Source organism: Rhinatrema bivittatum, chromosome 6 (assembly GCF_901001135.1).
Source record: "Rhinatrema bivittatum chromosome 6, aRhiBiv1.1, whole genome shotgun sequence".
NCBI classification, from domain to species: domain Eukaryota; kingdom Metazoa; phylum Chordata; class Amphibia; order Gymnophiona; family Rhinatrematidae; genus Rhinatrema; species Rhinatrema bivittatum.
Window position 1 is genome coordinate 283,993,550 of NC_042620.1, and position 27,124 is coordinate 284,020,673.

Genomic DNA, 27,124 nt, shown 5'->3' on the forward strand with positions numbered 1-27,124 from the left:
ACATAAGTTTGCCAGATCATTGCTGCAGAGTTTTAAAGAATCTGCCATAGAATTTGCTAACTCTTCCCGCTGAATTTTGAAAAAATATGCGGCAGGAAATCGGGGGCGCTGCCTATAGCAAACACACGCTGGCCACTTATATCTTTAAGGCTGTGCCCACAGTGGGGTCTTGGAGGTCCCCCCCAGGGCCCCCCTGTAGAGAGTTCTTTGCAAAGTCCCTGCCCACGGACCGGACTGAAGCAATGGGTGCGGGCCAGGGCGGGGTTATGTTAGAACCTGGGAACGCCAGGACGGATTGCAGGGGATTTCATCAACCAGAGGCAGGGGGCGGGGGGGGATCTCCTCCCAGCCTTCCCCGTGTAGGCAGCTCTGCTGCAGGTCTGACCCAGTCGGTGCTCATCCCGGTCCTGCAACGGGAAGGGCTGAACCTGCAGGGGCCCGCGGCGAGAGAAGGTGCGTGGATGGGGGGCATCCCTTGGGTGGGTGGATGATAACCGGAGGAGAGCCGGAGTGGCACTGACCGCCGGGACATGCCCGGGCAGGTTTCTTCGCTGCAGATCCTAATTCTGGAGTCCCCTGCTCTGCAGCTGTCAGGCAGTGAGATCGGCCGCTGCCATGTGGCGCCGGACAAGTCAGGGCTTGCAGGTGCTGGAGAGGGGGGAGCGCCCCCGGGAGGGCGCTGTGAGAAGGGCCGGGAGAGAGCGAACGTGGAAGGCGCCCGCTGCGGTGGGGGGGGGGAAGGAATGCCAGCTGCACCTCCCCTTGCGAGCCGCTATGTTGCACATCTGCCGGCTTTCCTCTCCTCCTGTAAAGCAGGGTCTGGGGGTACAGCTGTGCCTCTGAGTTCACGCGGGTAAGAAAACTGCGGACATTGTTTGATGCGTAGGGGGGAGAGAGGCAATGAGCTGCCCTGCTGGGGGGGGGGTTACTAGATTTTGAATCCGGAGTGAATCTGCCCCTCTCGGATGAAGTAGCCTGGTTTACACATAAATATGTAAATATTACTTCAGGGGATCCCCTTTCATGGAACTACGTGAATACGTTTCTTGACTGGCTGTGGCGAGCTAAAAAATGTTCTTCAGCTCCGTTTCTTGCAGAAGTAATTTCCCACGGGCAGGATGTGGTTAATTTAACTGGCTGTGTTTGCTTATTATTATTATTATTATTATTATTGTGCTGGTTGAAGGCGCATCCGCATAGATGTGTTTGCTTCATGCCTCGGTACTGGAGATAAGCTGTCTGAGTGCATCACTTTCTCCGTTTCATCGCTTGTCGAAGTTTTTTGTTTTTTTTTTTTAATTTGCGGTAGATCTGGTTTTGGGAGTAAGCGTAATTCTCTTCATCATCACTCGTCTCCTGGCAGGCTCAGGTATTGCAGCCATGTGCGGCCCAGGTCACAATTCTGACCATCATCCAGCACAGGGGGGGACCCTTCAGCTTGCTACGGAGTGTTGCCCTTGAGGGATGACTAAGGCTGCCTCCCAAAGGGCTGTGAGTGCTGCTTCTGCAGCATCCCAGCACTGGTCAATCCGAGAAGCGCAAATTGGGCTTGGAACTCGAATCTGGATCTCCTGTGGGGCCTCGCTGCTGTCCAGCTGGGCCAGTCACCATCCTGGATTTTTGACCCCCCCCCCCCCCCCAATGCATTCTGGTACTTATAATGCTGATTTCAGATGGACAAAACAGGACTACAGGTACCATCCTGCTCTGGGATGCCAGGAGTCTCCCTTTAGTGTATGAGGCACTTGGGGAGGAGGGAGGAACTGGCAGGATCTTTAGGAAGATAGTGGGAGCTGATATGTCTTCCTCCTGGATCTGAGACAGGCTGCTTGACACTCTTCTCCAGTTATAGAGAGAAGTACCTGAATTGGTGATTCATTTCCTTGAAAACAAGACTTCTGTAAGAGAACTCCATGGTAAATAGATTGCTTAAAATTGCTGTGTTGTGGGGGAACTATTATAAACAAGGGTGCCTGTTTCTAGGGCAGATGCTGCCTCCGATTTGTCAAAATTCTCTGGCAATTATGCAACAGATTTCCATATTTTTGCATAAAGTTTTACATTACTAAATATGCACAAAAGTCAATATTAGAAAATCTTTCACATTCTACTTAAACAATATTTTAACTGTATGTGAAAAATATAAAATGTAGTACACACTGCCCATATGTTACAGATTTTAAGTGTGAAACTTCCCTTTCATTTTCAGTTAAAAGTGTGGCCTTCCTTTTTTTCTATTTTCTTCAGAAAGTTCCTATTTTCTTCCTGAATGAATAACTTTACATCTTGCAAAGCTGCGCTGAGCATCAGCAGAGCTTATGAAGAACTCAGACTAATACATTACATTAATAAGCGTTATCAGGGATTCTAAAATTCCTCTAGCACTTACTCACCAGGGACAAAATGCACCTACCCTAGCCTCATACCTCGTGTCTTCCCCCTCTAGTGATGTTCTCTATCTTCTCCTCCACACCTCCCCTGCAGTTCTCCTATTCTCTTCCCTTCCTCTCACCTCTCTTCTCCTCCCCCTCCTTCTCTGTCCCCTCAGCCCTTTTACTCTTTTCCTAGGCACTTAAAGGGGACCACTGATGCCTAGTCCTGGGCCGGACCACCTGAGAAAATTTGCTAGCTCCAAGGGAGCAGGCGAGTGAGTGGATTTTCAAAAGCCTTTATGGTATAAATTGAATTCATTTTTAAGAGAGTGGCTAAGGGAAATGAAGAAAAGGGGCAAACTGTATTAACCAGGGTAACCAGCAGGCAGTGGCAGTTACTACCCTTATCAGAAGGCCCGAGGGAGGGGGAGATTAACCTGTATGGAGCATCAGTTACTGCTGGGCAGACTGGATGAACCACTTAAGAACATACATAAGAAAATGCCATACTGGGTCAGACCAAGGGTCCATCAAGCCCAGCATCCTGTTTCCAACAGTGGCCAATCCAGGCCATAAGAACCTGGCAAGTACCCAAAAACTAAGAAGATCCCATGCTACCATTGCTAATGGCAGAGCTATTCTCTAAGTGAACTTAATAGCAGGTAATGGGTCTGTTTCTGTGGGGATCCACTATGTTGCTATGTAAAAAGAACAGTACATCGTCAGAAAAAAACCATACAAGACTGCAGAAAGACATCACCAAAGACAGCAAGCTATGAAATAATTTGTACTTTTCCTCATCATTGTTTTATTTGTGACGTGCTTTTCTACCAAGAGAGTTCAAAGCAAGTTACATTTAGGGTAAAGACAGGTCCCATGGATCAGTCACAAGACAGGGGCCAGTATAGTTCAGATACAGCCAAGTACAAAAGGTCGCATAAGACAGGCATCGGTATTGTTCTTTAGCATTTAAATACTGGTTCATAGTGGTACAGATGATTAGGTGAATGCACATAGGCTTTAGTCAGGGTTCAGAGTTAGAACCGAAAGCTGCCTCAAGCAACCAGGTTTTTACGAATTTTCTGATGGTCAGGAGGAACCCTGATGTGAGGAGAGAGGGAGTTCCATAGGGCTGAGGCAGAACCTGCAAAAGACGCATAGTTTGAGGTGAGGGGATCACAAGCTGGACCTGAGGTAATGACCGGAGTGAGCATGAAGGTATATTAGTAGGTGACGGAGCTGCTGAGGAAGGCTGGGGTTAGGTCTTTGATGAATTTGTAGATATTGAATTTAGTGCAGCATAGTGCTTGATAGCCAATGCAGACTTTTCAAGACTGGGGTAATTTGGTCAGATTTGTGTACCTTCATTATCATGTGGGCAGGGAATTCTGTATGAGCTGCAAGCCACAGTCTAGGGTATTAGGGATTCTTTCAGAGAGTTATCGTACAGGGGTGGCCAACTCCAGTCCTTGAGAGCCACAAACAGGCCTGATTTTCAGAATATTCACAATGAAATTGCATGAGAGAGATTTGCATGCATTGCTTCCATTATATGCAGATCTATCTCATTCATTGGGGATATCCTGAAAACCTAACCTGTTTGTGGCTTTTGAGGACTGGAGTTGGCCACGCTTGTTATAGTAGTCTAGGTGAGAGATAACAGTGGCCAGATAGCCGTAATGAAAGCTGAATCGTCAAGCAGTGGGAGAAGGTGCCAGAGTTAGTGGAGATGGTAAAATGCTGTTGTAGCTACAGCATGGACCTAGGCTTTGATGGTAAGTTGGGAATCTAGTATGAAGCCTAGACTCCGAACTTGTGAGCTGAGTGTAATTCTTCCAAGGGTTGCTTTCAAGAGTGGACCTTTTTTTTTGTGATCCACGACATTTCTGTCTTTTGGGGATTAAGTCTAAGCTTGTTTTGCTGTAGCCAGGTAGCAATTTGTTTGAGATGATCTTTTTCTGAGTTGATTTGGACTAAGTTGAATGTCATCTGTGTAAAAGTAAGTAGATGATGCTGGAGTTCCTGATTAGTTTGCACAATGAGTGCGAGGATAGAACCTTGAGGTATTCTGCAGGAAAGGAATTGAGGTTTGGAGAAGGCTGTTCCTCATGGAGACAATTTGGGTTCAGCCTTGGAGAAAAGACATGAACCAGGCGAATTCAGGACCAGTCAAGCCTATGTTGTACGTTCAGGTGAGGAGGAGATTGAGGTTGTCTGTGTCAAATGCTGCGAGATGTCTAGTAAGATGAGCAGGGTCAGAATTTGTCTACCAGGCTTAGTATTGCGGTTTCTGTACTGTAGTGTGGCCTGAAGCCTGAGGAAGTAGAGGTTTGAGACTGGGTGGTAGTTCACGTCATTTGGATCCAGATTGGACTTCTTCAGTGTAGGTCTCACAGTTGCCCTTTTTATGCCAGTTGGTAGGTGGGTTTCTGCTAGTGAGGCATTGGTTATGGTTTGGATGTGGTGGAGCAGACTGTATTTAGCTTATTTAATGAGTCAGGAGGGGCAGAGATCCTCCAAGGATGTGGTCAGTCTGAGAATAATGGGCAGAGCATCAATGTCTTCTGTTGCGAGTTAGGCCAATGGAATCTAAAGGTTAGGAATTTAGAAAATCCTAAGTGAGACCCAAATGTGATCATCAACATGGAATTTGAAGTCACCCAGAACCAAGGTTTTAGATGTTTCTAGAATCATCTCTTGACATCGGCTATAGAAAGTCATGCAATGCTAGATGGGGGACGGTATACTAGGAAGAGACCTTGCTTGGTGTGGGTGTCAGCCTGAAGGAGGATGACTTCCCTGCCACCCAACTTATGTGCAGGGGAAGGTGCCAGGCTCAGGGATTTTCTGGAGATATTGGCTACTACTCCTTCTCTTTTGGTTTGGTGTAGAGTGTGGGCAAAAGTGAAATCGTGGGGCATGTTTAGTTAAATTGAGGAGTGTCAGTGTCTTTTGCCCAGGTTTCTGTGAGGCACAGGATGTCCACCTGTTCATCCATGATTAGGTTGTACAGAAGATTACGCTTGCTGATAGAGCAGGTGTTCAGGAGAAGTGTTCTTAAGCAAGGGGGATTGTCTTGTTGAGGTGGTAGGGAAGGGGGGGTGCTAACCTTATATTGGGTGTCCCTCAGCGGGTGGAGGAAGGTTCTGTGCAGGGATCATGGTCTGGGTTGTGTTTATAATGAGGTGAGCATTTGCCTTGGCTCATAATAATGGGTACTGGGTGGGTTGAGAAGAGGGCCAATGAATTCCATGTGAAGCACACCTTGCAGGTGAGGGCAACAGTAATAAATATATGAAAAAGTGCACATGAGCAGGCCAGCCCCATTGCCTCGGGACTCTGGTGCACTCATACCCGAGAGGGGAGAGAAAATAACCTCCACCGTCGTCCCCCCGCCCCCTCCAGGGTGCATCATGAAGGCTTTGGATCAGCGAGGGGCTCCCAAGCCACCCAGGTATGCTATCTGCAAGAGGGTATGAGATGGCAGAAAGCACTGCGGGAAGAAAAATAGGGGAAAAACAGAAAAACCCATTGTTCATTACAAGGAAGGAATTGGCAATCATTCCATTAGAAAATTCTGCAGTACATTCACATGCTTTGCCATTACTTTGCATATTATACAATGCAAATTTTACTTTGCTTTATAAAAATTGTCATTTTCTGACCGTTCTTTTGAATCTTGGTCATTTATTTTATTATTTTCTGTTTTTTGGGTGGGGGAAAAGAAATCTTGGTGATTATGCAGGGAGGGGAGGAAGAGGGGTGTTACGCCTGTCGGTCGCAGATGGCTGCGACCGCTCTTGATCACCTCTTTCTTCACAGCGTTGACTCCTTTGGGAAGACTTGCAGCCTCCGCCAGCTATCACCGGCCTGCCTACCGCTCCCAGGCCTCCCTGGACGGCATGGACGCTGACGACCACCATCTTGCCCTCGGAATCCCTTAGACGCACGCGTGTGCGCATGGGCCATTCTTAAGCACGTCATGGCGGGAACCTCGGGGGCTTCCCCTCCGGATGATGTCATTCCTCCAGGACACTTAAGCTGGCTGGCCCTGCCTATCGACGACTTGGCAACAAGTTCCCTCATTGCTGAATCCGCTTCGCTCACTACAGACTTCCCATTCCAGTTGCTGCCTCTCCGGAGTGAGATGCTGTGGGTACCCGCTTCTCGGGGGCCCTTTCCTTGTCTCTGGCTATTCGCTCCTCAGAGGGCCTAATGCCTTGGACTGCTACCTGCCCCGTCCCCCGGGGCTTCTCTTGGAACCTTCGCTACTGTGAGTACCTCCACTCTGTGGACCACTACCGTACCATCTCTAGTGAGGAACCCTCATCGGTGTACCCCGCTCTGCGGACCACTTCCGTGTCCTCGCTAAGTGAGGAACCCTCATCGGTGTACCCTGCGCTGTGGACCACTACCGTACCATCTCTAGTGAGGAACCCTTATCGGTGTACCCCGCTCTGCGGACCACTACCGTACCATCTCTAGTGCGCGCGATTCAGTATTCATATTAGGTGGTGCGGTAGAAACAGGCAAAAGGAGGCACTAGGGACACTAGCGCGTCCATAGTGCCTCCTTTTAGCCTGGAGCGGTGGCTGTCAGCGGTGGCTGTCAGCGGGTTTGACAGCCGACGCTCAATTTTGCCGGCATCGGTTCTCGAGCCCCCTGATAGCCACGGGCTTGGAAACTGGATGCCAGCAAAATTGAGCGTCCGGTTTTCGGCCCGACAGCCGCCGGCCCATTTTAATTTATTTTTTTATTTTTTTTACCCTTTGGGACCTCCGACTTAATATTGCCACTTTCCCAGTGCCGGCAGAAACTAGCGCCTACCTTTGGGTAGGCGCTAATTTCTGAAAGTAAAATGTGCGGCTTGGCTGCACATTTAACTTACTGAATCACGTGGGCATACCTAATAGGGCCCTCAACATGCATTTGCATGTTGAGGGCCCAATTAGTTGCGTTTTCCGTCCCTTACTGAATAAGGGGTAAGGGAAAACGCGTGTCCAAGAGCAGGTTAACAGTGCGCTCCATCGGAGCGCACTGTACTGTATCAGCCTGATTGAGGGCCCAGTCTTCGGGGCACATCAATATCAACCACCTTCTGCTAATAACATCAACCCGACTACAGCATTTTTGGGCCATGGTCCCTGTGGTCAATGCCAAGCTTGTTCATTCTTCTTTACCTGTTTCAACTTTCACTCGCCCGACTCTTTATTACAAATCCTCCTCCGTTTTTCATCTAATTGTTTACAGAATTGCCCATGTCCCCTAATATGTATAGGTAAAAGCTTAGGTAGGGTAAGGACGCATATCTCTGAACACCGCAGCAGTGTAAGACGCACTCGCTCTGTGGCGCTTTTTGTTCCACACTGGCCAGAGAAGAAATGCTGGATTTCTGTCTTCTGTTTCTGTCTTACTGAATGTTGCTCACCATGGACTTGTGGTGGCAAGTTTCCTCTAACCTGCTTGCCCTGATCTTATCTGACCTGTCCCGGGTCCATGTTCAGCCAGATAAACTTCTTTGGCTGACTTTGTCAGCTGTGCGGTGGAGCGGCTGGATATCCCCAACTCTCTTAAAGATAGCCAGATATTTTTACCTGGCTAGGGCATGACCAGACTTAGCCAGATAAGTTGTCTGGCTCATTCAACTCCACCCCCACATGCCTGCAGGTTAAGCAGTTAGCCGGCTAAAACTTAGCTGTATAACTGAATAACTCTGAGGCAGTGAGCCAGGAGGAATTTTCAACAACTGCCATTTATCCAAAGTCCCAGCTCAGCTGGACAAATGGCACTGAAAATTGTCTCTAAGTTGCCTACATTTAGAAGCTCAGTATAGCGAGTCATTTTCAGATGCATTTCTATGTAACACCGTGCTTTCCTCATGGAAGTGGTCTGTTCTAAAGTTTCTTGCCCTGCATGCACTGAGTGGAGGCGGGGAGGGGCTTGCATTTCCTCGCAGTACCTTTTTTGCATTTTTGAAAGCGTGCGGGGAAACATCCCCCTGTGAAGTCTGCGTACATGTTAGCAGAATGCACTCTTATTAATTCAGGGCAGGCAGTTTTGGTGACATAAATAGATGCATACATTCCCTTTGACAACTGGTGTAAATGTATGCGCGAATCTCATTTCAGCTTTATGCAGGCTGTTACGAAATTACTCCTCTTAGTTTCCTGACTCTGAAAATTAGGTAGCTAAAACCTTTTGAATATTGGCCATTTTTCTCGGGTACCCGTAAGTGCTGTCGTACTGTCCTTTGAGAAGAGAAGCAGCTGGGATGCAGGCACCTCAAGACTGAGCACTTGCTGGGTGCTGCATTAGGTGGAAAACATGTGGCATGTTTTAGCAGGCTTTCAGCTCATTTTGTCATGAGGGTGATTGTGCATGGTCTATAAGCTCGGTAAACTGTCTTGGTCCCTAGTTACAATCCAAGGCAAAGTCTTGCTACGCTCTGGCAGACTTCAGCTCTTCGCAAGCGCAGTGCTTAAAGGCATCTCCCGACTGAGCAGAGTGTCGGTCACAGCCAAGTGTAAGCAGAAGCTCCCAGATGCATCTTCAGGTCTGCGGGTACCGGTCCCTTCAATCTCCCCCTCTCTCAGAGGGCTCTGCTCTGAAAGCTGCCAAGCCCACCCAGCAGGCATCTGTCCATTATCATCCCCACAGCAGCTCTCGGAGCAGGAGGTCATTTCAGTGATTCTGCCATCCAGGGCAGCGTGGAAGATCGTAGAACAACAGTAAGGTGAGTTCAGGTTCCTGAGCTGTGCAAGATCTGGAGATGTTTGCACTGTATCATTTTTTTCTCTCATTGTGTAAAAAAAAAAAAAAAATGTAGCGGAGCCAGCTCGGGAATATTCAGCTACCCTGCGGAGGTTTACTCTTGTGCTTAAATTTTAGCAGATCCCTGAATGCGGCACGAGCTGAGGCTGAAGTTCTCCTTGGCGCGAGCATCTCACAGAGCATCTCACAGAGCATCTCACAGAGCTCCACTGCCTTGGCCCTTGAAGTTTTTGCTAGTCTGACAAAAGGATAACCTTATACTGCATGCTGCTTTTGTGTTTAACATCCCTTTCCTCCTCTGAGCCAATGTGTCTTTTTGACTCCTTTCAGGCTAGTGACGCCGAGACCTCGGGGGAGTCATGAGGAGATTGCAGGGATGCTCCCTGCTCCTGCTGGTCCTTCTAACAGAGGTAAAAACCTTAGGGCCCTCATCCATCCTCGGGCAGCTAAAGCACACAGGTGTCTTCGGTGACTCGCTCCTGCCGCATTGGCTTATTAGTCGCAGACAATTCCCTGTCACCGGCTGTGAGAGTAGTTCTGGTTAATACTTCCTGGCGCACACAGCAGCTGCTTCCAATGACTCAGCACTAAGAAGAAAAGCCCTGACGGGCAGAAGTTCTCTTAAGGTCTCTCTCGCTGACTCCTGCTCTCTCTTCTCTTCCTCAGCTGTGCCACGCCTTTGCCAACCCTCTTGAGTGCCAGGAAAGCGAGTACCGGGATGTGCATGGCCGGTGCTCCCTCTGCCAGGAATGTGGTCCTGGCCAAGAGCTGTCCAAGGTATCACCGCTGGAAGGGGGAGGGTCTGTGGAGGGCAGGGGAGCGGGGTCCCCCTCCGCAGCAGGCAGAGCTCGGGAAATACAGGAGGATGACCCCCTCTACAGCCCCAGGTCAAGGGGGACAGGCCGAGCAGGGAGCTACAGTCCTGCTTTTCTCATAGAACTAGAAAGAATGACATCTCGCTGCATTCAAGGGGCTGAGACCAGGACTGGCTGGGCCTTTCCCCCGAACATGGAGCTAAAGGGTCACCCTAGTAGAATGCACTTTTTGTGTTTTCCGTCATGGATTCATCCCAGGATGCATTTTTTGTATTTCATTCCGCTAGCCCAGATTGTAAAGCATTCCTTCCCCCTTGTGTGGCCTACTTTTTGCTGTCACAGAGGTAATTGACCAAAGAGAGGTAGTTTAGAAAATGTGGGTGGTTACAAACCGGCAGATGGCCAGGATGGTTAAATTAGTCAGCCTCAGTGCAGTCTGTGGCAGTTTCTCCTCTAGAGTGAAATGCTTCCAGTACTTGTCGGGATAGCTTGTACCATCCTTCCAGCTGTAAGCGTGGGCTCAGGGCTGGAGTGGGCTCCTGCCAAAAACCCAGCATTCCTTTCCGGGTGATTGCTTTTTCCTTAAGAGGGGATGCCCTGAGGGGATGGAGGTGCCAGCATTTGGGGGTAACTGGAGTGTCAGGTTTACGGTGGCAGACAGGGAGCCATGACCTGCGGCTCTGATAAATCTCAATAGTACTGCACAGTGAGAGAGTAGAGGGACTTACACTGAGGTAGCTAACGATGTGATTAGAGTCTCTGTTGCCCCTTGGTACTTTCGATTTGTAAAGAATTTGACTTGCTGAAAATTATTTTTCCAGTTTACACTTCCTTTATAAGCTTTTGTGTCTCCACTGGATGGAGACGGCCTTCCGTATAGAGGCAGAACCCCACAGTGCCCTCCTGTGGTAAACAGCACAGGTTGCAGCTCCCTCAAGAGCTTGGTTCAGTGCTGTTCTAGGGATGTCTTCCGAACGTTGCTTATAAGAGCGGGGTTTGGCCTGCCTTTCCTTAAGAGCTGCTGAGCCTCGCTTCAACAGGAACCTAGGCCAAGGATGGAACCCATGTCCTTTGCTCAGCAGTACAGAGCAATGATCGGGCCTTAAGCTAGCACTGAGTCATACACATGGGCTACCTGGTGAGCCATAATCTATTTATGCAGGAAGATTGTCAGGTATAGAGGCTGTGTGAGAAGAATTTTGCACATCCTTATTTTTTCCTTAGGAATGTGGCTATGGGGAAGGAGGAGATGCCCAATGTGTGGCCTGTCAGACGCGCAGATATAAAAATGACCGGGGACGTCACCGATGCAAAACCTGTTTGTCCTGCATACTCATAAACCGCACCCAGAAATTTAACTGCAGTGCTAACACCAACACAGTCTGCGGGGAGTGTCTGCCAGGGTAAGTGCCTCTGGTGGCACAGCCTGTGGGGAGTGTCTGCTGGGGTAAGTGTCACCTGAGTGTGCTGCTGGTGACACAGCCTGCGGGGAGTGCCTGCCAGGGTACATGCTGCCTGTGTGCCACTGGTGACACGGACTATGGGAAGGAGGAGATGCCTAATGTGTGGTCTGTCGGACGCGCAGGCATAAAAATGACTGGGGACGTCACCAGTGTCTGCTGGAGTAAGTGCCACTGATGACACAGACTCTGGCGAGTGTCTGCTGATATAAGTGCTACTTGAGTGTGCTGCTGGTAACACAGCCTGCAGAGGTGTCTGCTGGGATAAGTGCCGCCTGAGTGTGCCACTGGTGACGCAGTCTGTGCGGGGTGTCTGCTGGGGTAAGTGCCGCCTGAGTGTGCCAATGGTGACTCAGTCTGTGCGGGGTGTCTGCTGGGGTAAGTGCCGCCTGAGTGTGCCACTGGTGACAGCCTGCGGGGAGTGTCTGCTGGGGTAAGTGCCGCCTGTTGCTGGTACAGCCTTGGTTTCAGTTTTCTAATTCTCCTTCTATTTCTGTTAGATTCTACAGTAAAACCAGGATAGGAGGATTACTGGATCAGGAGTGTATCCCCTGTACTCAGCAGACCCCAATTACCGAATTCCAGTGTGAGTTCAGGTCTCTTCTGTCTTTTTTTGTTGTCTATTGTGTAGTAAGTACAGTGTTACAGGGCCTGAGCTCTCACTGTGCAATAAGGACTAGGGCTGAGCTTCTGCTATATATTGAGGACAGGAACTAAGGGGTAGATTTTATAAATTTACGCGCGTACTTTTGTTCGCGCACCAGGCGTGAACAAAAGTACGCTGGATTTTATAAGATACGCGCGTAGCCGCACGTATCCTATAAAATCCGGGGTCGGCGCGCACAAGGGGGTGCACATTTGTGCAACTTGCGCGCGCCGAGCCCTGCGCGCGCTGCCTGTTCCCTCCAAGGCCGCTCCAAAATCGGAGCGTCCTCGGAGGGAACTTTCTTTCCACCCCCCCCCCTACCTTTATCGGTAAAGTTACTACTGCCTCCGGGCAGTAGTAACTTACGCGTGCGGGCACGGCAGGCCCCGACACAGGCCGCTGTGCCGGGGCACTCGGCCATGCCCCCGACCGCCCACACACCCCCGGACACGCCCTCAATCCCAAACCACGCCCCCGACCGCCCCTTTTTGAATCCCCGGGGCTTGCGTGCGCCGCTGAGCCTATGCAAAATAGGCTCGGCGTGCGCAGGGGGGTTTGGGGTAGGTTTTCGGGGGGTACGCGCGTATCTTACGCGCGTACCCCTTTGAAAATCTACCCCTAAGCTTTTACTGTTTGAAACCGAGTGCCCCTTTACAATAAGAGCAGGCTGGAGTTCCTGTTGTATAATAAGTACGTGGCCAGAGCTTCCCCTGTTTAATAAGAGCAGGGATTGAGCTCCCTCCTTTATTAAGGACAGGACCTGATTTCCTGTAAGTTTATCACACTCTGATTTTCTGATTGTGGGGTTTGCTGGTGCTGTGCAGCCCCATGGAGATGGACCAAGCCATTCCCTGTACGTACCCGGATCAGTCCAGACCATGGGTTAAGCCCCCGTTCCAGCAGGTGGAGACAGACCAGAGTTCTAAGGGCAGCCCACATAAGGACGGAACCCACCCTGGAACCCTCAGTATTTGTCTGTCTCCAGCAGGTGGAACAGCTCACCCTTTGGTTCCCTGTTTAGCTTGCCCTCTGTGTTTTCTTTCCTCTTCTTTCTCTGGGGCAAGCTCACGCAAGTACTCTTTTAATTTACTTCTTCATTTTTAAATATTAAAAAAAAAAAGAGATTTTTTTTCTCTGACTGATTGTGTCAGGGCAGACAGTTCTGTCTCCCTCGCTCTTGGGGTTCCTAGGTGGGCTTTGCCCCTTGATTTCTGTCAACCTAGGTTCCCTTCCCGGTGACCTAGTGTGGGTGATACTGGTGGTGCCAGTCCCTCTCCCCACATTTTGTATCTGCTGCCGTGCCCCGAGATGCCCATACCACGGTGGAGCTTCAGGGAGGATTGTTATACCCCTGCCTCTGTGAAAGCAATGAATTATTTGTGTGAATAAACTGTTTTTGTTTTCCCAAGCTTTCACAGAATATATTTTTTACTTGTCTTTGTTTAAAAAAAAATAAATTTAAATTAAAAAAAGGCAGCAGTTTGATTTTATGAGGAGGGAGCAGGGTTCAATCTCCCACCCATCTCCTCAGGGGCTCCCTGCTCAGCTGTTTTCAATTAGCTTTACAGCCGCTTTCCTGCTCAATGCCGCAGCCACCTTTTTAAGAACATAAGAACATAAGAAAATGCCATACTGGGTCAGACCAAGGGTCCATCAAGCCCAGCATCCTGTTTCCAACAGTGGCCAATCCAGGCCACAAGAACCTGGCAAGTACCCAAAAACGAAGTCTATTCCATGTTACCATTGCTAATGGCAGTGGCTATTCTCTAAGAGGTAGATTTTAAAAACATACGTGCATGCGTACTTATCTTCGCGCCAGTGGCGCGAACAAAAGTACACCAGATTTTATAAGATAACCGTAGCCGCGCTTATCTTATAAAATCCAGGGTCGGCGCGCGCAAGGCTGTGCAAAATCGGCAGCCTGCACACACCGAGCCGCGCAGCCTGCCTCCATTCCCTTCCCCTATCTACCCCACCCCCCGGCCCTACCTAAATCCCCCCCTTACCTTTGTTGGGCGCGCGCCGCCCCGGCATCCCCCAGCACAGGCCGCAGTGCTGGGGGACTCAGGGCCGCCCTCCCGGCCCGCCCCCAAATCATTGCCATGCCCCCGGACTCGCCCCAGACCGCCCCCTGCTCCGGACACGCCCCCAAACACGCCCCCAGACATGCCCCCTCCCGCCCCTTTTACAAAGCCCCGGGACTTACCCGCATCCCGGGGCTTTGCGCGCGCCGGCGGCCCATGCAAAATAGGTGCGCCAGCGCGCGAGTGCCCTGCACGTGTAAATCCAGGAGGATTTACATGTTCAGGGGTTTTAAAATCAACCCCTAAGTGAACTTAATAGCTTGTGGAGAGTTGGCCTCCCGACTCTCCTGTGAAGGGATATGCTCCAGGTGTATTTCGGGGGGTGAAGGCTCCTCTTCCAGACCGCCAGCTTTTAGACCTCGGGGAGGGGCTCCTCATCGTGTTTCTAAGCCGTTCCCATCTCGGGAACGTGCGTTAGCGGCGGCCATTTTGGGGGTTTCTGATGAAACACTTCCTGCTTCTCCGGGGGCTGGGGACCCGATTTTTCCCCCCGATTTGAGCCCAGTTCGCTCTCGGGTGGGGGTGGCTCGGACCCCCTCACCTCTCCCGCCCTCCCCCACAAAAAATTCGGCCCGGACCTGTTTTTCATCGGAATTTGTCCTTTTATTGCATGAATCTTACTTGGCCAGCTTACAGAGGGAGGTAGACCTTCCCCCCCCCCCCCGTTGTTCCCCTTCCTCCAAATCCTCCTCCTTTGCCTGTACCATCACCTGATGTGGTTCCGGACCCTCATGGCCCAGTTAGGGTTCGTGTGGTCCCGGATGCCCCCCACTGGAGGGCGACCCCCGTGTCCTGCGCTTATTTCAGCGGGAGGAACTGGAGCCCCTTACTCCTTTCATTCTCCAAGAATTGGGAGTTGATGCCCCACCAGATGATTCTGTGGCGGCAGCGATGACACCAAATGCGGACCCGGTCCTGGCGGGACTCAGGGCGTTACCACGTACTTTCCCATTTCATCCAATGCACCGCCTGCTTCTCCTCAGGGAATGGGAGTCCCCAGAGGCGGGGCTTCGAGTTGGTAGGGCTATGGATAAGCTATACCCCGCTACCTGAGGACTGCCTGGACATGTTAAAGATTCCTAAAGTAGATTCTTCTGTCACTGCTGTGACGAAACGTACCATCATCCCTGTGGTGGGTACTACTGCATTACGGGATGTGCAAGACCGTAAGCTTGAATTTTATTTGAAACGCATTTTTGAGGTTTTAGCACTCGGAGTCCGGGTGACTATTTGCAGCAGTCTCATGCAGCGGGCAAGCCTTAGATGGATGCAACAGTTACTCAGTACCCAGGACCTCCCGTCTGCAGAAGCAGAGCAGGCTGAGCATTTGGAGGGCGCTATAGCCTATGGTGCAGATGCCCTCTATGACTATGGTTTCTGCGGTCTCGGCCAGACGTCTTCTCTGGCTACGTAATTGGGCAGCTGATGCTTCTTCAAAAGCTCAATTGGGCACTCTTCCTTTTAAGGGCAAGTTGCTTTTTGGTGAGGACCTAGAGCAGCTTATCAAATCCTTGGGTGAGAACAAGGTCCACAAGCTACCAGAGGACCGTCCCAAACAGTCAAAGTCTTTCTTCCCGACTCGCACTCGCTTCAGGGGGAACCGCCGTTACGGCAACAGGTCTTGTGGCTCCTTCCCCAGGGGTGGTGTGTCCAGGTCCCAGTCTTGGTCCCATTCCTTTCACGGCCGTCAAGGTTTCCCGGATGGCCATCAGCAACACACGACCACTAAGTCAGCTCCCCAATGAGATTTGGCCGGTCCATTCCTCCGAACGAAACTTAGGTGGGCGTCTTTCTCTGTTTCTCGAGGAGTGGGCCAAAATCACTTCCGATCTCTGGGTCCTTGAAGTGATAGAACACGGCTACGCGTTAGAGTTTGCCAGGGACCTGCCGGATCTATATATCGTGTCCCCTTGCGGCTGTTCCAAGCAGCCTGCGGTCTGTCACACCCTCTTGAGACTTCAGGAGTTGGGGGCGATCCTTCCGGTACCACTGCAAGAACAGGGCGCTGGCCAGTATTCAATTTACTTCATTATTCCCAATAAGGACGATTCTTTTCGCCCCATCCTGGATCTCAAAAGGGTCAATCAGGCCCTCAAGGTTCCCCGTTTCAAGATGGAAACCCTGCGTGCGGTGATTGCGGTGGTCCGTCCCGGTGAGTTCCTCGCTTCCCGCGATCTGACAGAGGCTTATCTTCACATCCCAATCCGTCGGGAACATCAAAGATTCCTTCGCTTCCAGATCCTAGACCAGCACTTCCAGTTTTGGGTACTTCCCTTCGGTCTTGCCACCGTTCCCCGCACCTTCACCAAGATCATGGTAGTCGTTGAAGCAGCTCTCTGACGAGAAGGAATCTTAGTCCATCCTTATCTAGATGATTGGTTGGTAAGGGGCAAGTCCGCTGCCCTCTGCGCGTTCGTGATAAACAGAGTTTTAGCCCTACTCACATCCCTTGGCTGGATAATCAACTACTCCAAAAACAATCTTCGGCCCTCACAAGAGCTGGAATTCCTGGGAGCTCTCTTCAATACTCAGGTCAGGAAAGTTTTTTTCTTTTGGACTCGCGGACCTGATCAATCAGTTGAACACTTTCGTCTCTCTACCACTTCCCATGACGTGAGATTACCTACCAGTTTTAGGGACCATGACTTCCACGATCGATCTCGTCCCCTGGGCGTTTGCTCACATGCGTCCTTTACAGAAAGCATTGTTATCCCGTTGGAAACCGATGTCCGAATTGTACCAAGAGATTCTCCCTCTCTCCGACTCTACCATTGCCAGTATACAATGGTGGTTCTCCCCAGCACACCTTCTCAAGGGGATGCCTCTTCTGACTCCCTCTTGGGTCATTGTGACGACAGATGCCAGCCTCTCCGGTTGGGAGGCCCTCTGCCAATCTCAAACGACTCAAGGTTTCTGGTCCCTCTCCCAGTCTCGATGGCACATCAATCGTTTAGAAGCCTGAGCGGTTCGCCTGGCTCTCAAATTCTTTCTTCCTCTGATTCAACACAAAGCGGTCCGGGTTCTGTCAGACAATTCTACCACGGTGGCTTACATAAATCGACAGTGGGGGACTCAAAGTCGTCTAATGGCACTAGAGGCCAGCAAGCTTTTTCTCTGGGCAGAGAGGCACTTGGATCGCCTGGCTGCCTCCCACATAGCAGGCAAGGAGAATATTCAAGCCGACTTTCTCAGTCAACAACATCTCGACCCCGGCGAGTGGGAGTTGTCAGACGAGGCGATGGACCTAATCATGCACAGGTGGGGTCCCCCTCACCTGGATCTCATGGTGATGCTTTCCAACGCCAAGGCTTCCCGGTTCTTCAGCCGGTGGAGGGAGCATTGTTCGGAAGGGGTGGATGCGCTGGCCCTCCGATGTACCTCTCTATGTGTTCCCACCATGTACCTCTCTATGTGTTCCCACCATGGTCGCTAGTAGGGAAGGTTCTACGGAGGATAGAACTTCATCACGGACCGGTCATTCTCGTGGCCCCCGAATGGCCCCGACGGCTGTGGTTCGCGGATCTGGTGAATCTCACTGCAGACGGACCTCTTCGTCTCGGTCACATGTCCCATCTTCTGTGGCAGGGTCCCGTATTTTTCGATCAGGTGGATCGCTTCTGTCTAGCGGCATGGCTTTTGAATGGAGACGTTTGAGACGCAGAGGATATAGGGATGAAGTTATTGCCACACTCCTCAGGGCTCGCAAACAGTCAACATCGCTTACCTACGTCCAAGTCTGGAAGGTTTTTTAAAACGTCTGCGAGGAATTGGGTTGCGGTGATTCTCACTTTTCTTCAGCGTGGTCTCTCCAAGAGTCTTTCGGTTAGCTCCCTTCGAGTTCAGGTTTCGGCTCTTGGTTCCCTCCTGGGCACCATCGAAGGTCGGGCAGTCGCCTCTCATCTGGATGTTATTCGTTTTTTCAGGGGCGCTAAGCACCTGAAACCACCTGACCGGTCTATTTGTCCCTCATGGAGTTTAAACTTGGTTCTTCGAGCTCTTTGTTCGGCTCCATTTGAGCCTCTCCATCGAGCCACTCTCAAAGACTTGACTCTCAAGACTGTCTTCTTAGTCGCTATTTGCTCCACCAGGAGGGTATCTGAGCTTCAAGCTCTTTCCTGTAGAGACCGTTTCTTGCATTTCTCGGACTCGGGTGTCTCTCTCAAGACCATCCCTTCTTTCTTACCTAAGGTTGTCTCATCTTTTCATGTTAACCAGTCCATGGAACTTCCTTCTTTTTCGCCAGAGGATATCACGGTGTCTGGTAATAGTGATATTCGTCGTCTCGATGTCAAACGAGACTTATTGCATTATCTTGAGGTCACTAATGATTTTCGGGTTTCCGATCATCTTTTTGTCCAGTGAAGTGGACCCAACAGGGGGAAGCAAGCTTCTAAGGCTACGATTGCTTGCTGGTTGAAGGAGGCGATTTCTTCAGCCTACATTTGCAAGGGCCAAGCAGTTCCTGAGAGCCTAAAAGCTCATTCTTTACGTTCTCAAGCGACTTCTTGAGCAGAGTCTCATTCGGTGTCACTGCAAAAAATATGTAGGGCGGCTACATGGAAATCCCTTCATACTTTTGCTCGTCACTACCGTCTCGATGTTCAGGCTCCAGTTTTTGGTTCCTTTGGTCGGCAAGTGCTTTGAGCGGGACTGTCTGGGTCCCACCCTTTGTAGGGAAGCTTTGGCACATCCATGGTCTGGACTGATCCGGGTACGTATGGGGAAAGGAAAATTAGTTCTTACCTGATAATTTTCATTACTGTAGTACCACGGATCAGTCCAGACACCCGCCCATTCTTCTTCTTCTGTCCGCTCGAATTTTCTTCCTGTCATTTTTGAATTTTTCCTTCTTATAGGATTTTCCTTTTTGATCCCTGCATCTTCTTCCTGGAATTTACTGATAGGCACCGGAAGCATCGTTACGATGATCAGGGGTAGATATACAAGAGCGTTTAGTTACACAGTTCATTCAATTGTTTCTGTTATTTTGTTGGTTTAAATTAAATTACTAGTTATCCTGTTACTTGCTTGATCTTGTACTTCCTGCTTTGACAATGGTTATACTGAGGGTTCCAGGGTGGGTTCCGTCCTTATATGGGCTACCCTTAGAACTTTGGTCTGTCTCCACCTGCTGGAACGGGGGCTTAACCCATGGTCTGGACTGATCCGTGGTACTACAGGAACAAAAATATCAGTTAAGAACTAATTTTCCTTTGAAGTCTCTGGAGGGAGGGACTCCCCATTCTGAAGTAAAGGGCTTGGTTTCACTGCAAGTCAGACTAACACAGTTACTGCTTCATGCACAGGTTTGTCCAGGATGAGACAGCCGAAACCTGTGCCACCCACAGTGGCTCCCCAGGACACCGCTGTCCTGGCAGCGGTTACCAGCACGGCCCTGGCACTCCTTCTGCTGGCAGTAGCGATTCCATCCATCCTTTACTGTGGGAGGTTCGTGAAGAGGCAGGCCCAGAGAGGTAAGGCAGATGAGCTTCTGCTTAATCCGGCAGAGGGTGGCCAGGGGCCCTTACGTTTTTAAGAAAACCATTCTATGTCCTGCTTAAGCAAGAATGAGATGCACAGTTATCCCGTTATTCAATCTGACCACATGCAGAAAGAAAGTGACTGAATTTCATATATGTCACTCATAGGTAAATCTTGGATTTTACAAAAGAGGGGGGACATCATTGTCATAAATACAGGAGGGCAAAGTGTATAGTGAATTTCAAACAAAATTTAAACATCAATTTAAAAAATCTTTAAACATTTTAAGTAATATTTTTTTCTAACACTTCAAATTAATCTTCACAATGAAAAATAATCAAAAAATTATTAACTTCATAAATACAACATTTATGTACCAAGAAATCACACATATACAAATACACAGAAATAAGACAGAAATTAGAAAAAATTCTATCATTTTTTGATATCTCTATAGGGAAGTAATTTTATTTTTAGCCAGTAGTATTTTTTTTTACTGAGTCAGTAGTGCATCATTGTCCCCATTCTCCTCACTGTTGGCCTAATTCTTCCATACTCCTCCACTTCCCACAGACTCTGTCTCCCTTCCTTTCCTTCAGATAACTCCCTACTCTCCCTTGTCCCTTTGCAATTCCTCATATGCCCATAGATTATTCTCCATCCCCTCCTCTTTATATCTCCCCTCTCATCTCAGTTTCTTTGAGCACAGCATTATGGGTACAGTAATGGCAGCAGGGTGGGGTCACGGTCAGTGTGTACTCCATGTCCCCTCGGTGGCTCTTCCTCCAGCATTACAGGTGATAGGGAATTGCAGCTTAGAAATAGAAACTTGAGAGTGAAAATCTTTTTTCCTGTTCATACCCCAGATCAGTCCATTCTCCTGGGTTTTGCATTCTGCCAGCAGATGGAGACAGAGGAGGTTTTACTGACACTGTATGTAACCCAGTGTGCCACCTGCAGTCCCTCAGTATTTCTCTGTCTAGAGTAAAAAAAAAATGAGTACAAGAGAAGAAGAGAATAAAAAGGTTTCCTCCCAGGGGGTCATTAGGTCCTGGTGGGACCACCCCCCTGGTTTGAGGTGGAGAAATAGGTGGTTGGTACCCTTTTGTTAGCTTGGTCCGGAGGCCCGTGGGGTGCACATCTGGTGGTCCAGATCCCTCTCCATCATGAAGCAGCTTGGAACCGCTGGCAGCCTAGAAAGCAGCAGGAGAGGTGCACTCTTGGATTTGGTACCAGTTGATCTGTGGCCAGTACAGAGAGCCGTGCAGGTAAAGAGGAAGCGTTCCTCAGTTGTTCAGCATGTCTTAGGTCTTTCCTCTTAGCCTAGTGGTCCAGATGAGGATTCGTAGATCTATGATGATGTGCCAATAGATTCCCCGAGGACAGTCCAGGGTCCAGATGATGCAGATCTGAATGGGGACCCAGAGGTGGTCCCAGTAGCCGAGGGGATGATACCAAAGTAGTGCGTCTGTTTTGCAGAACTCTAGCCTTTGATTCCAAATGTGCTCCAGGAGCTGGGAATCCGGGTTTCTCAAGAGGAGTCTGACTTGAAGGGAGTGGATCTCTTGTTGGATGGTTTGCAGGGTCCAGCAAATGCTTTTCACTTTCATAAGTTGGTGAAGAAGTTGGTAGAGCTAAGGCAAAGTTTTATCTGTTGCCGGAGAAGATGTTGGAGCTTTTGGCACTTCCAAACGTTGATGCTTCAGTGTCAGCAGTAACCAAGAAGACCACTACTCCGGTAGCAGGTCCGCTGAGTTAATAGATGTGCATGTTCTGAATCAGGTAAAAATCCATGCTTTTTCCTATTCAGGCAGCTAAACTTTTTCTCCAATCAGTCCTCAAGACAAAGATTCTTTAAGTTTGAATGTATTTATTGTACAGGTAAATTTTTCATTACTTACAATTGTTGCAATTCAAATGTGAGCTCTTAGGCAAAGATCTTTGATAACTGGAGACAGGGTAGCAGGAGGGAGAAGGAGGTCTCTTGTGTTGCAGGAGTTAGTTTATGGTAGAGGTAGGAAGCTTGAGGGATATGAGGCTGATTTAGTCTTCAGACAAAGGCAGTAAGAGAAAAGGTAAAAAACCCAGTCGTTTCACAAGGTTTTACAGGCGCTGCTGGCTCAGAAGCAAGCATGGGCAAGACTGAACTCTAGTCGAGAGCTGCTAAAGGAAACGCCTCCACAAGCTGGGGGCAGGGGGAAATGGCAGCGAGCATAAGAACCATGTGACTCAGGGGGAGCATAAAGGGCAGTCCCTTGAGCCTATAAGGCACCTAGGAAGGCTCCTCGCAATGAAGTGAGTACGGTCCACTCTTCAGTTCTGGCTGTCAGAGGGTGCTTGGTGTTTTCTTTTTTTTTTTTTTTTTATGAGGAGTGGGCCAAAACTACCACGGACAAGGGAATCCTAAGTGTCATAAAAGATGGCTACACATTAGAATTTGCTCATCCGGTTCAAGATGCTTACATTGTTTCCCCTTGGGCTCCTCTCGCCAAGCAGGTAGCTGTTCAAGAGATGCTGGACTGCTTGTGGCATCTGGGGGATATAGTGCCAGTTTCTTGAGAGGAACAATGGACAGGAAGATACTCCATTTCATCGTGTCAAAGAAAGAAGGGGCGGTTTGTCTAATTTTGGATTTGAAGAAGGTGAATGCAGCTCTCAAAGTTCCTCATTTCCATATGGAGACCCTGAGGTTGATTATCGCAGCAGTACGCAAGGAGGAATTTTTAGTGTCTCTGGATTTGATAGAGCTTATCTGCATATAGCCATCAGGCCAGAGCGCCAGCGTTTTCTGAGGTTCATTATCCTAGGGGAACATATTCAGTTTTAGACCCTTCTGTTCAGTCTGGCAGTGGCACCACACACATTCACCAAGGCGATGGTGATTGTGGCAGCAGCCTTATGACAGGAGAGTATGCTGTTGCATCTGTACTTAGATGATTGGCTTATCTGGGCAAGGTCAGAAGATCTCTGTCATCAGTCGGTGCCAAAGTTACTGTTGCGATTCAAATCTGGGTGGTGAATCTAACGAAGAGCAATCTCATTCCCTCTCAGACCCTATATATGGAGTCTCGGTTTGACACACGAGGGGGGGAGAGTGTTTCTCGCAGAAGAGAGGATGCTGAAGTTGCAGGATCAGATTTGACTAGGGATGTGCATTTGTTTGCGACGAAATAGGAAATATAGACGATATTTCCTATTTCGTCACGGTTCGAGGGGTCCCCGAAACGATAGGAAAACCCATGAATTTTCGTGTGGTTTTCTTATCATTTTTTTTGGGGGGGGGGGGGAGAAAGGGCACATTAAAAAAACCTCAAATCCACCCTAACCCTTCAGATTTAATTAATTACAATCCCCCCCCCCAAAAAAAAAACTTGCCTAAAGTCCCTGGTGGTCCAGCAGGGTTCCCAGGAGCGATCTCCCTCTCTCGGGCCGTCAACTGCTAGTAAACAAAAAGGTGCCGGTGGCCCTTTTCCCTTGCCATGTGACAGGGGCTATCGGTGCCATTGGCGGCCTCTGTCACATGGTAGGAGCAATGGATGGCCGGCGCCAAAAATGGTTTGGTTTTTTTTTCGGTTCGGGATAGCCGAAAAAAAATCAGCCCGAACCGTGGGAAACAAAATTTTTCCGGCTGTAAAATTGATGGCTCTGACTGTCTAAGAGCTGGTGTTTATTTGGTTTTGACCTTGTCTGAAGTGGAATTTGACGCTGAAGTGCTTGTGCCGGCATTCGAGTGGAGGTGCAGCTAAGGTGTTTTATAGCACTGTCTAAGAGCTGGTATTTATTTGGCTGAGATCCTGTCTGAAGCGGAATTGGTTGCTGAAGTGCTTGTGCCGGCATTCGAGTGGTGGTGTATTCCCCACTGTTTGCCCTGAAGGCAATTGCTTAAACTTTTCTGAAGAGGCTGAACTGCTGCATGGAGACAAACCACCAGCATTACACATAATAGCCCCTGAAGCAGCTCAAAGAGCAAAACTCGGCCTGAGTCGGGCTTTTTATGATGTTTTGTGCAAAATAAAGAACTCCTGGTGTTCACTGATCCTTTTGTCTTGGTCGCAACTGCTATATTGGATCAGTTTCCGGTTTGCTTTTTAAGTATAGGCTACTACAGTAATCTATGATGGGAAAGATGGATGCTTGTAATACTGTACAGAATTCAAGGACATGAAGTAGCTTTTTAAGACCAGCGAGAACATGAAGCCTATAAAAACCTTGAGATATAAGATGTTTAATTTGAGGATGAAATGAGAGAGTATCATCTAAGATTACACCAAAACGTTTGATATGACTTAAATGGAAAAGAAAAATTGTTCAAGGTGATCGTATTTTCATTGAAGGAGGAGTATGGGTTATGTATAGCTAGAAATTCTGTTTTGGACATGTTTAATGCAAATTTGTTGTGCTGTAACCATTTTTGAATTGTAGAGGCACAGATGTTAAGGTGTTCTAATGTATCCTGCTAAGTTGGGCGAATACAGAGGGCAAACTGGATGTCGTCAGCACAAAGTTTATAACAGTCTGTCAAAGTGGAGAGAATTTTACAAATTGGGGCAAGGTAAATATTGAAAAGTGTAGCTGAAAGCACAGAACCCTAAGGAACCCCTGTTTTGATAGAAGAGAGCACAGAAAAGTCGTTCTTGAATTTGATAGAGTGGGCCTGGTTAGAGAGATATGAGTTGAACCACTTGAGAACAGTACCAGATAGGCCACATTCCTGCAGGCGAAAAAGTAAGATATGATCCATAGTGTCAAATGCTGAGGAGATATCTAGAGAGATAAGGAGAAACTGTTGGCCTGAGTCAAGACCTGTTCTTAGAAAGTCTGTAAGAGAAAAAAGTAAAAGCTCAGTGCTGAAGGAGTGGTGAAAGCCATATTGATGGGGGTCTAATAGTTCAAATTTCTCTAGATGATCAATTGACATAATACGGCTGATTCAAGAATTTTAGTTAGATAAGGCAAGGCAGAAATTGGCCTGTAATTATCAGGGTCTGTAGGATCAAGCAAACCTTTTTTTCAAAAGTGGACATACAACAGCTTTTTTCAGAGAAGGGGGGAATAAATCCTTCATTGAGAGACAGATTGATCAATTTAGAGAAAATTGGCGCTAAAATATTTCTGGAAGATTTGAAAAGCGATGAGGAACAAAGAGATTGGGGACATAATGTGTCATTGGATTTAACTATAAGATTTTCAAACTCTGAGGAAGAAACAAATTTGAAGGTTTCCCAGAGGGATGGAATTTGAGGAGATGGATTAGTATGCTAGTTGGGGACTGATGAAAAAGAAACAGGTTTTTTTCGATTTTTAAATTAAAGAAGATGGAAAATGATTCAGTGCTGGAGAATTATGAGAAGGAACTGGGTTAGTTAACCTCCTAGCTATATTGAACAGAACTTTGGGATTGTACCCAAACTCGCAAATTTTTTTGGAAAAATGCTCCTTCATAGCAAGGTTGGTCAGAACTTGAATATCATGTAGCAATATGCGGAAAGTTTGAGCATGCTCAGAGGTAGGAGCTTTCCTTCATAGGCTCTCTGCCTTTCTAAGAGATTGCCTGCATCTTTAATGGGGGTAGATTTAAGCCAAGGAGAAAATTTGGATTTACAGAGATTAATGGTTTTAAGGGGAGCTGTTTGCTCAAGTATAGAATTGAAGACAGAGTTCCATTGCTGTAATGCATCATTGAAATTATCAAAGGACAGGTTTGAAAGTAAAAGCGAAATGGTTGTATGAAATAAGGAGGTATCAATGAGGCCCCGACGGAGACAGGAAGTCGGGGACTGTGATGAAAGAATGTCATGAGGAATAGGTAAGCAAAATTTAATGTAATAATGATCCGACCAGGGCACAGGTGAGATACTTAAACTCTGAGAAGAAAAGGATGAAGCTGAATCATTAACAAAAACAAGGTCTAAAGTGTGGCCAAGTTTGAGGTTGGGAGCATGAATAATTTGGGACCAACCAAGAGAATGCAAAATATGTAGGAAAAGAGTACATTGAGAAGATAATGGTGAAGCATCAGCTTGTAAATTGAAGTCACCTAAAATGACCATTCTGTTTAAGTCAAATTTCGAGAGGAGTAATTGCTCAGAAAAAGGAGAAAGATCAGATGATAAAAGTTTGGGAAGGGTATAGACCAAACAGATAGAAAATTGATTAAAAGAGAGGATCAACATTTCCAGGGAAGCATTGCCATTGAGAAATTAAGGTTTTACACACCACATATTTTTGTAAATGATGAATAATCCACCTCCACATTTTTTAGGCGGGGTTGTGAGATAAAAGAATAGCCAGGAGGACAAATTTGATTTAACACAAGATTGATGTACACTTTCGCTAGACATTATCGCTTGGATGGTGGTGCTCCAGCATCCATGGGCTTTGGTTAGAGTGCTCTATGAGCGGGACTCTCTACGTCCCACCCTGTTTAGGGGAACTTAGGTACATCCCAGGAGTCTGGACTGATCTGGGGTATGAACAGGAAAGGAAAATTGATTCTTACCTGCTAATTTTCATTCTGGAATACCCCAGATCAGTCCAGAGACCCACCCAGGGAGTGTCTGCTGCTTGTACTGCTGATTTGTACATAATTCAGAATTGTTTGTAGTTTCCATGCTGTTTATTAACTTAATTTTATAAGGATGAGTTTCTATTTGATTATAACTTCACCTTCCTTCTGCTCATTGAGGGAGGTTGCATTTAAGGTTCTTAGTGTTGTCATCTTCGCTTGGGTACAGGTTAATACTGAGGTGGCACACTAGGTTATATAGCAGTGTCAGTGAAACGTTCTCTGTCTCCATCTGCTGGCAGGGCTGGAAAACCTAGGAGTCTGGACTGATCTGTGGTATTCAAGGAATGAAAATTAGCAGGTAAGAACCAATTTTCCTATAAAGCTCTGAAATCACAGGCAGCATACAGAGTATCACCCCCCACCCCTCTTAGTATACAATCACTCCCCTCAGTATAGAGTATCACCCCCTCCCCCTCAACCTAGAGTATTCACCCCCTCAGCATACAGTATCTCATTCCCTCCCCCCTCAGTATACAAATATCACCCCCTTCCCCATCAATGTATAGTGTGTCATCTTCTATCCCCTCAGCGTGCAGAGTATTGCATCCTCTTCCTCAGCATACAGTATCTCATTCCTTCCCCCCTCATTATACAGAGTATACCTCTCCCCCTCAGCATACAGAGTATAACCCACCCTCAAGGAACAGAGTATCATCCCCTCCCCCCAGCATACAGCGTATCACCCCCTCCCCTCTCAGTATACAGAGAATCACCCCTCCCCCTTCAGTGTACACTTGTCATTGCCCTCCGTTACAATATTTCCCCATTCTGGGGCCAGTGCAACACCATGCCCTATGGCTAGTGCATGGCTTAACACATGATTGGATGTGTGTTTTGGACGTGCGTCCATAATTCCTGATGCAATACAGAGATTAGCGCATCCAAAATGTGCGTAACTAATAGTGCTCATCACCTGTAAATTCCATG

General features: G+C 48.3%; 1 protein-coding gene across 5 annotated transcripts in view; it reads left to right on the forward strand.

Moving 5' to 3' along the window:
- Window positions 1–293: 293 nt before the first annotated feature.
- The window catches only part of EDA2R (ectodysplasin A2 receptor), a 38,930-nt gene continuing 12,099 nt past the window's right edge, over window positions 294–27,124 (forward strand). For 3 of the 5 annotated variants that reach the window (XM_029607287.1, XM_029607291.1, XM_029607292.1), the window contains exons 1-6: window positions 294–453; window positions 9,474–9,553; window positions 9,810–9,920; window positions 11,183–11,361; window positions 11,919–12,004; window positions 19,455–19,622. In XM_029607287.1, coding sequence (XP_029463147.1) covers window positions 9,503–9,553; window positions 9,810–9,920; window positions 11,183–11,361; window positions 11,919–12,004; window positions 19,455–19,622 — 595 coding nt within the window. In that variant the 5' untranslated portion in view covers window positions 294–453; window positions 9,474–9,502. Of the gene's footprint in view, window positions 454–503; window positions 854–8,493; window positions 9,106–9,473; window positions 9,554–9,809; window positions 9,921–11,182; window positions 11,362–11,918; window positions 12,005–19,454; window positions 19,623–27,124 lie in introns of those variants that run through there. The other 2 variants (XM_029607289.1, XM_029607290.1) reach the window with 2 other exon arrangements.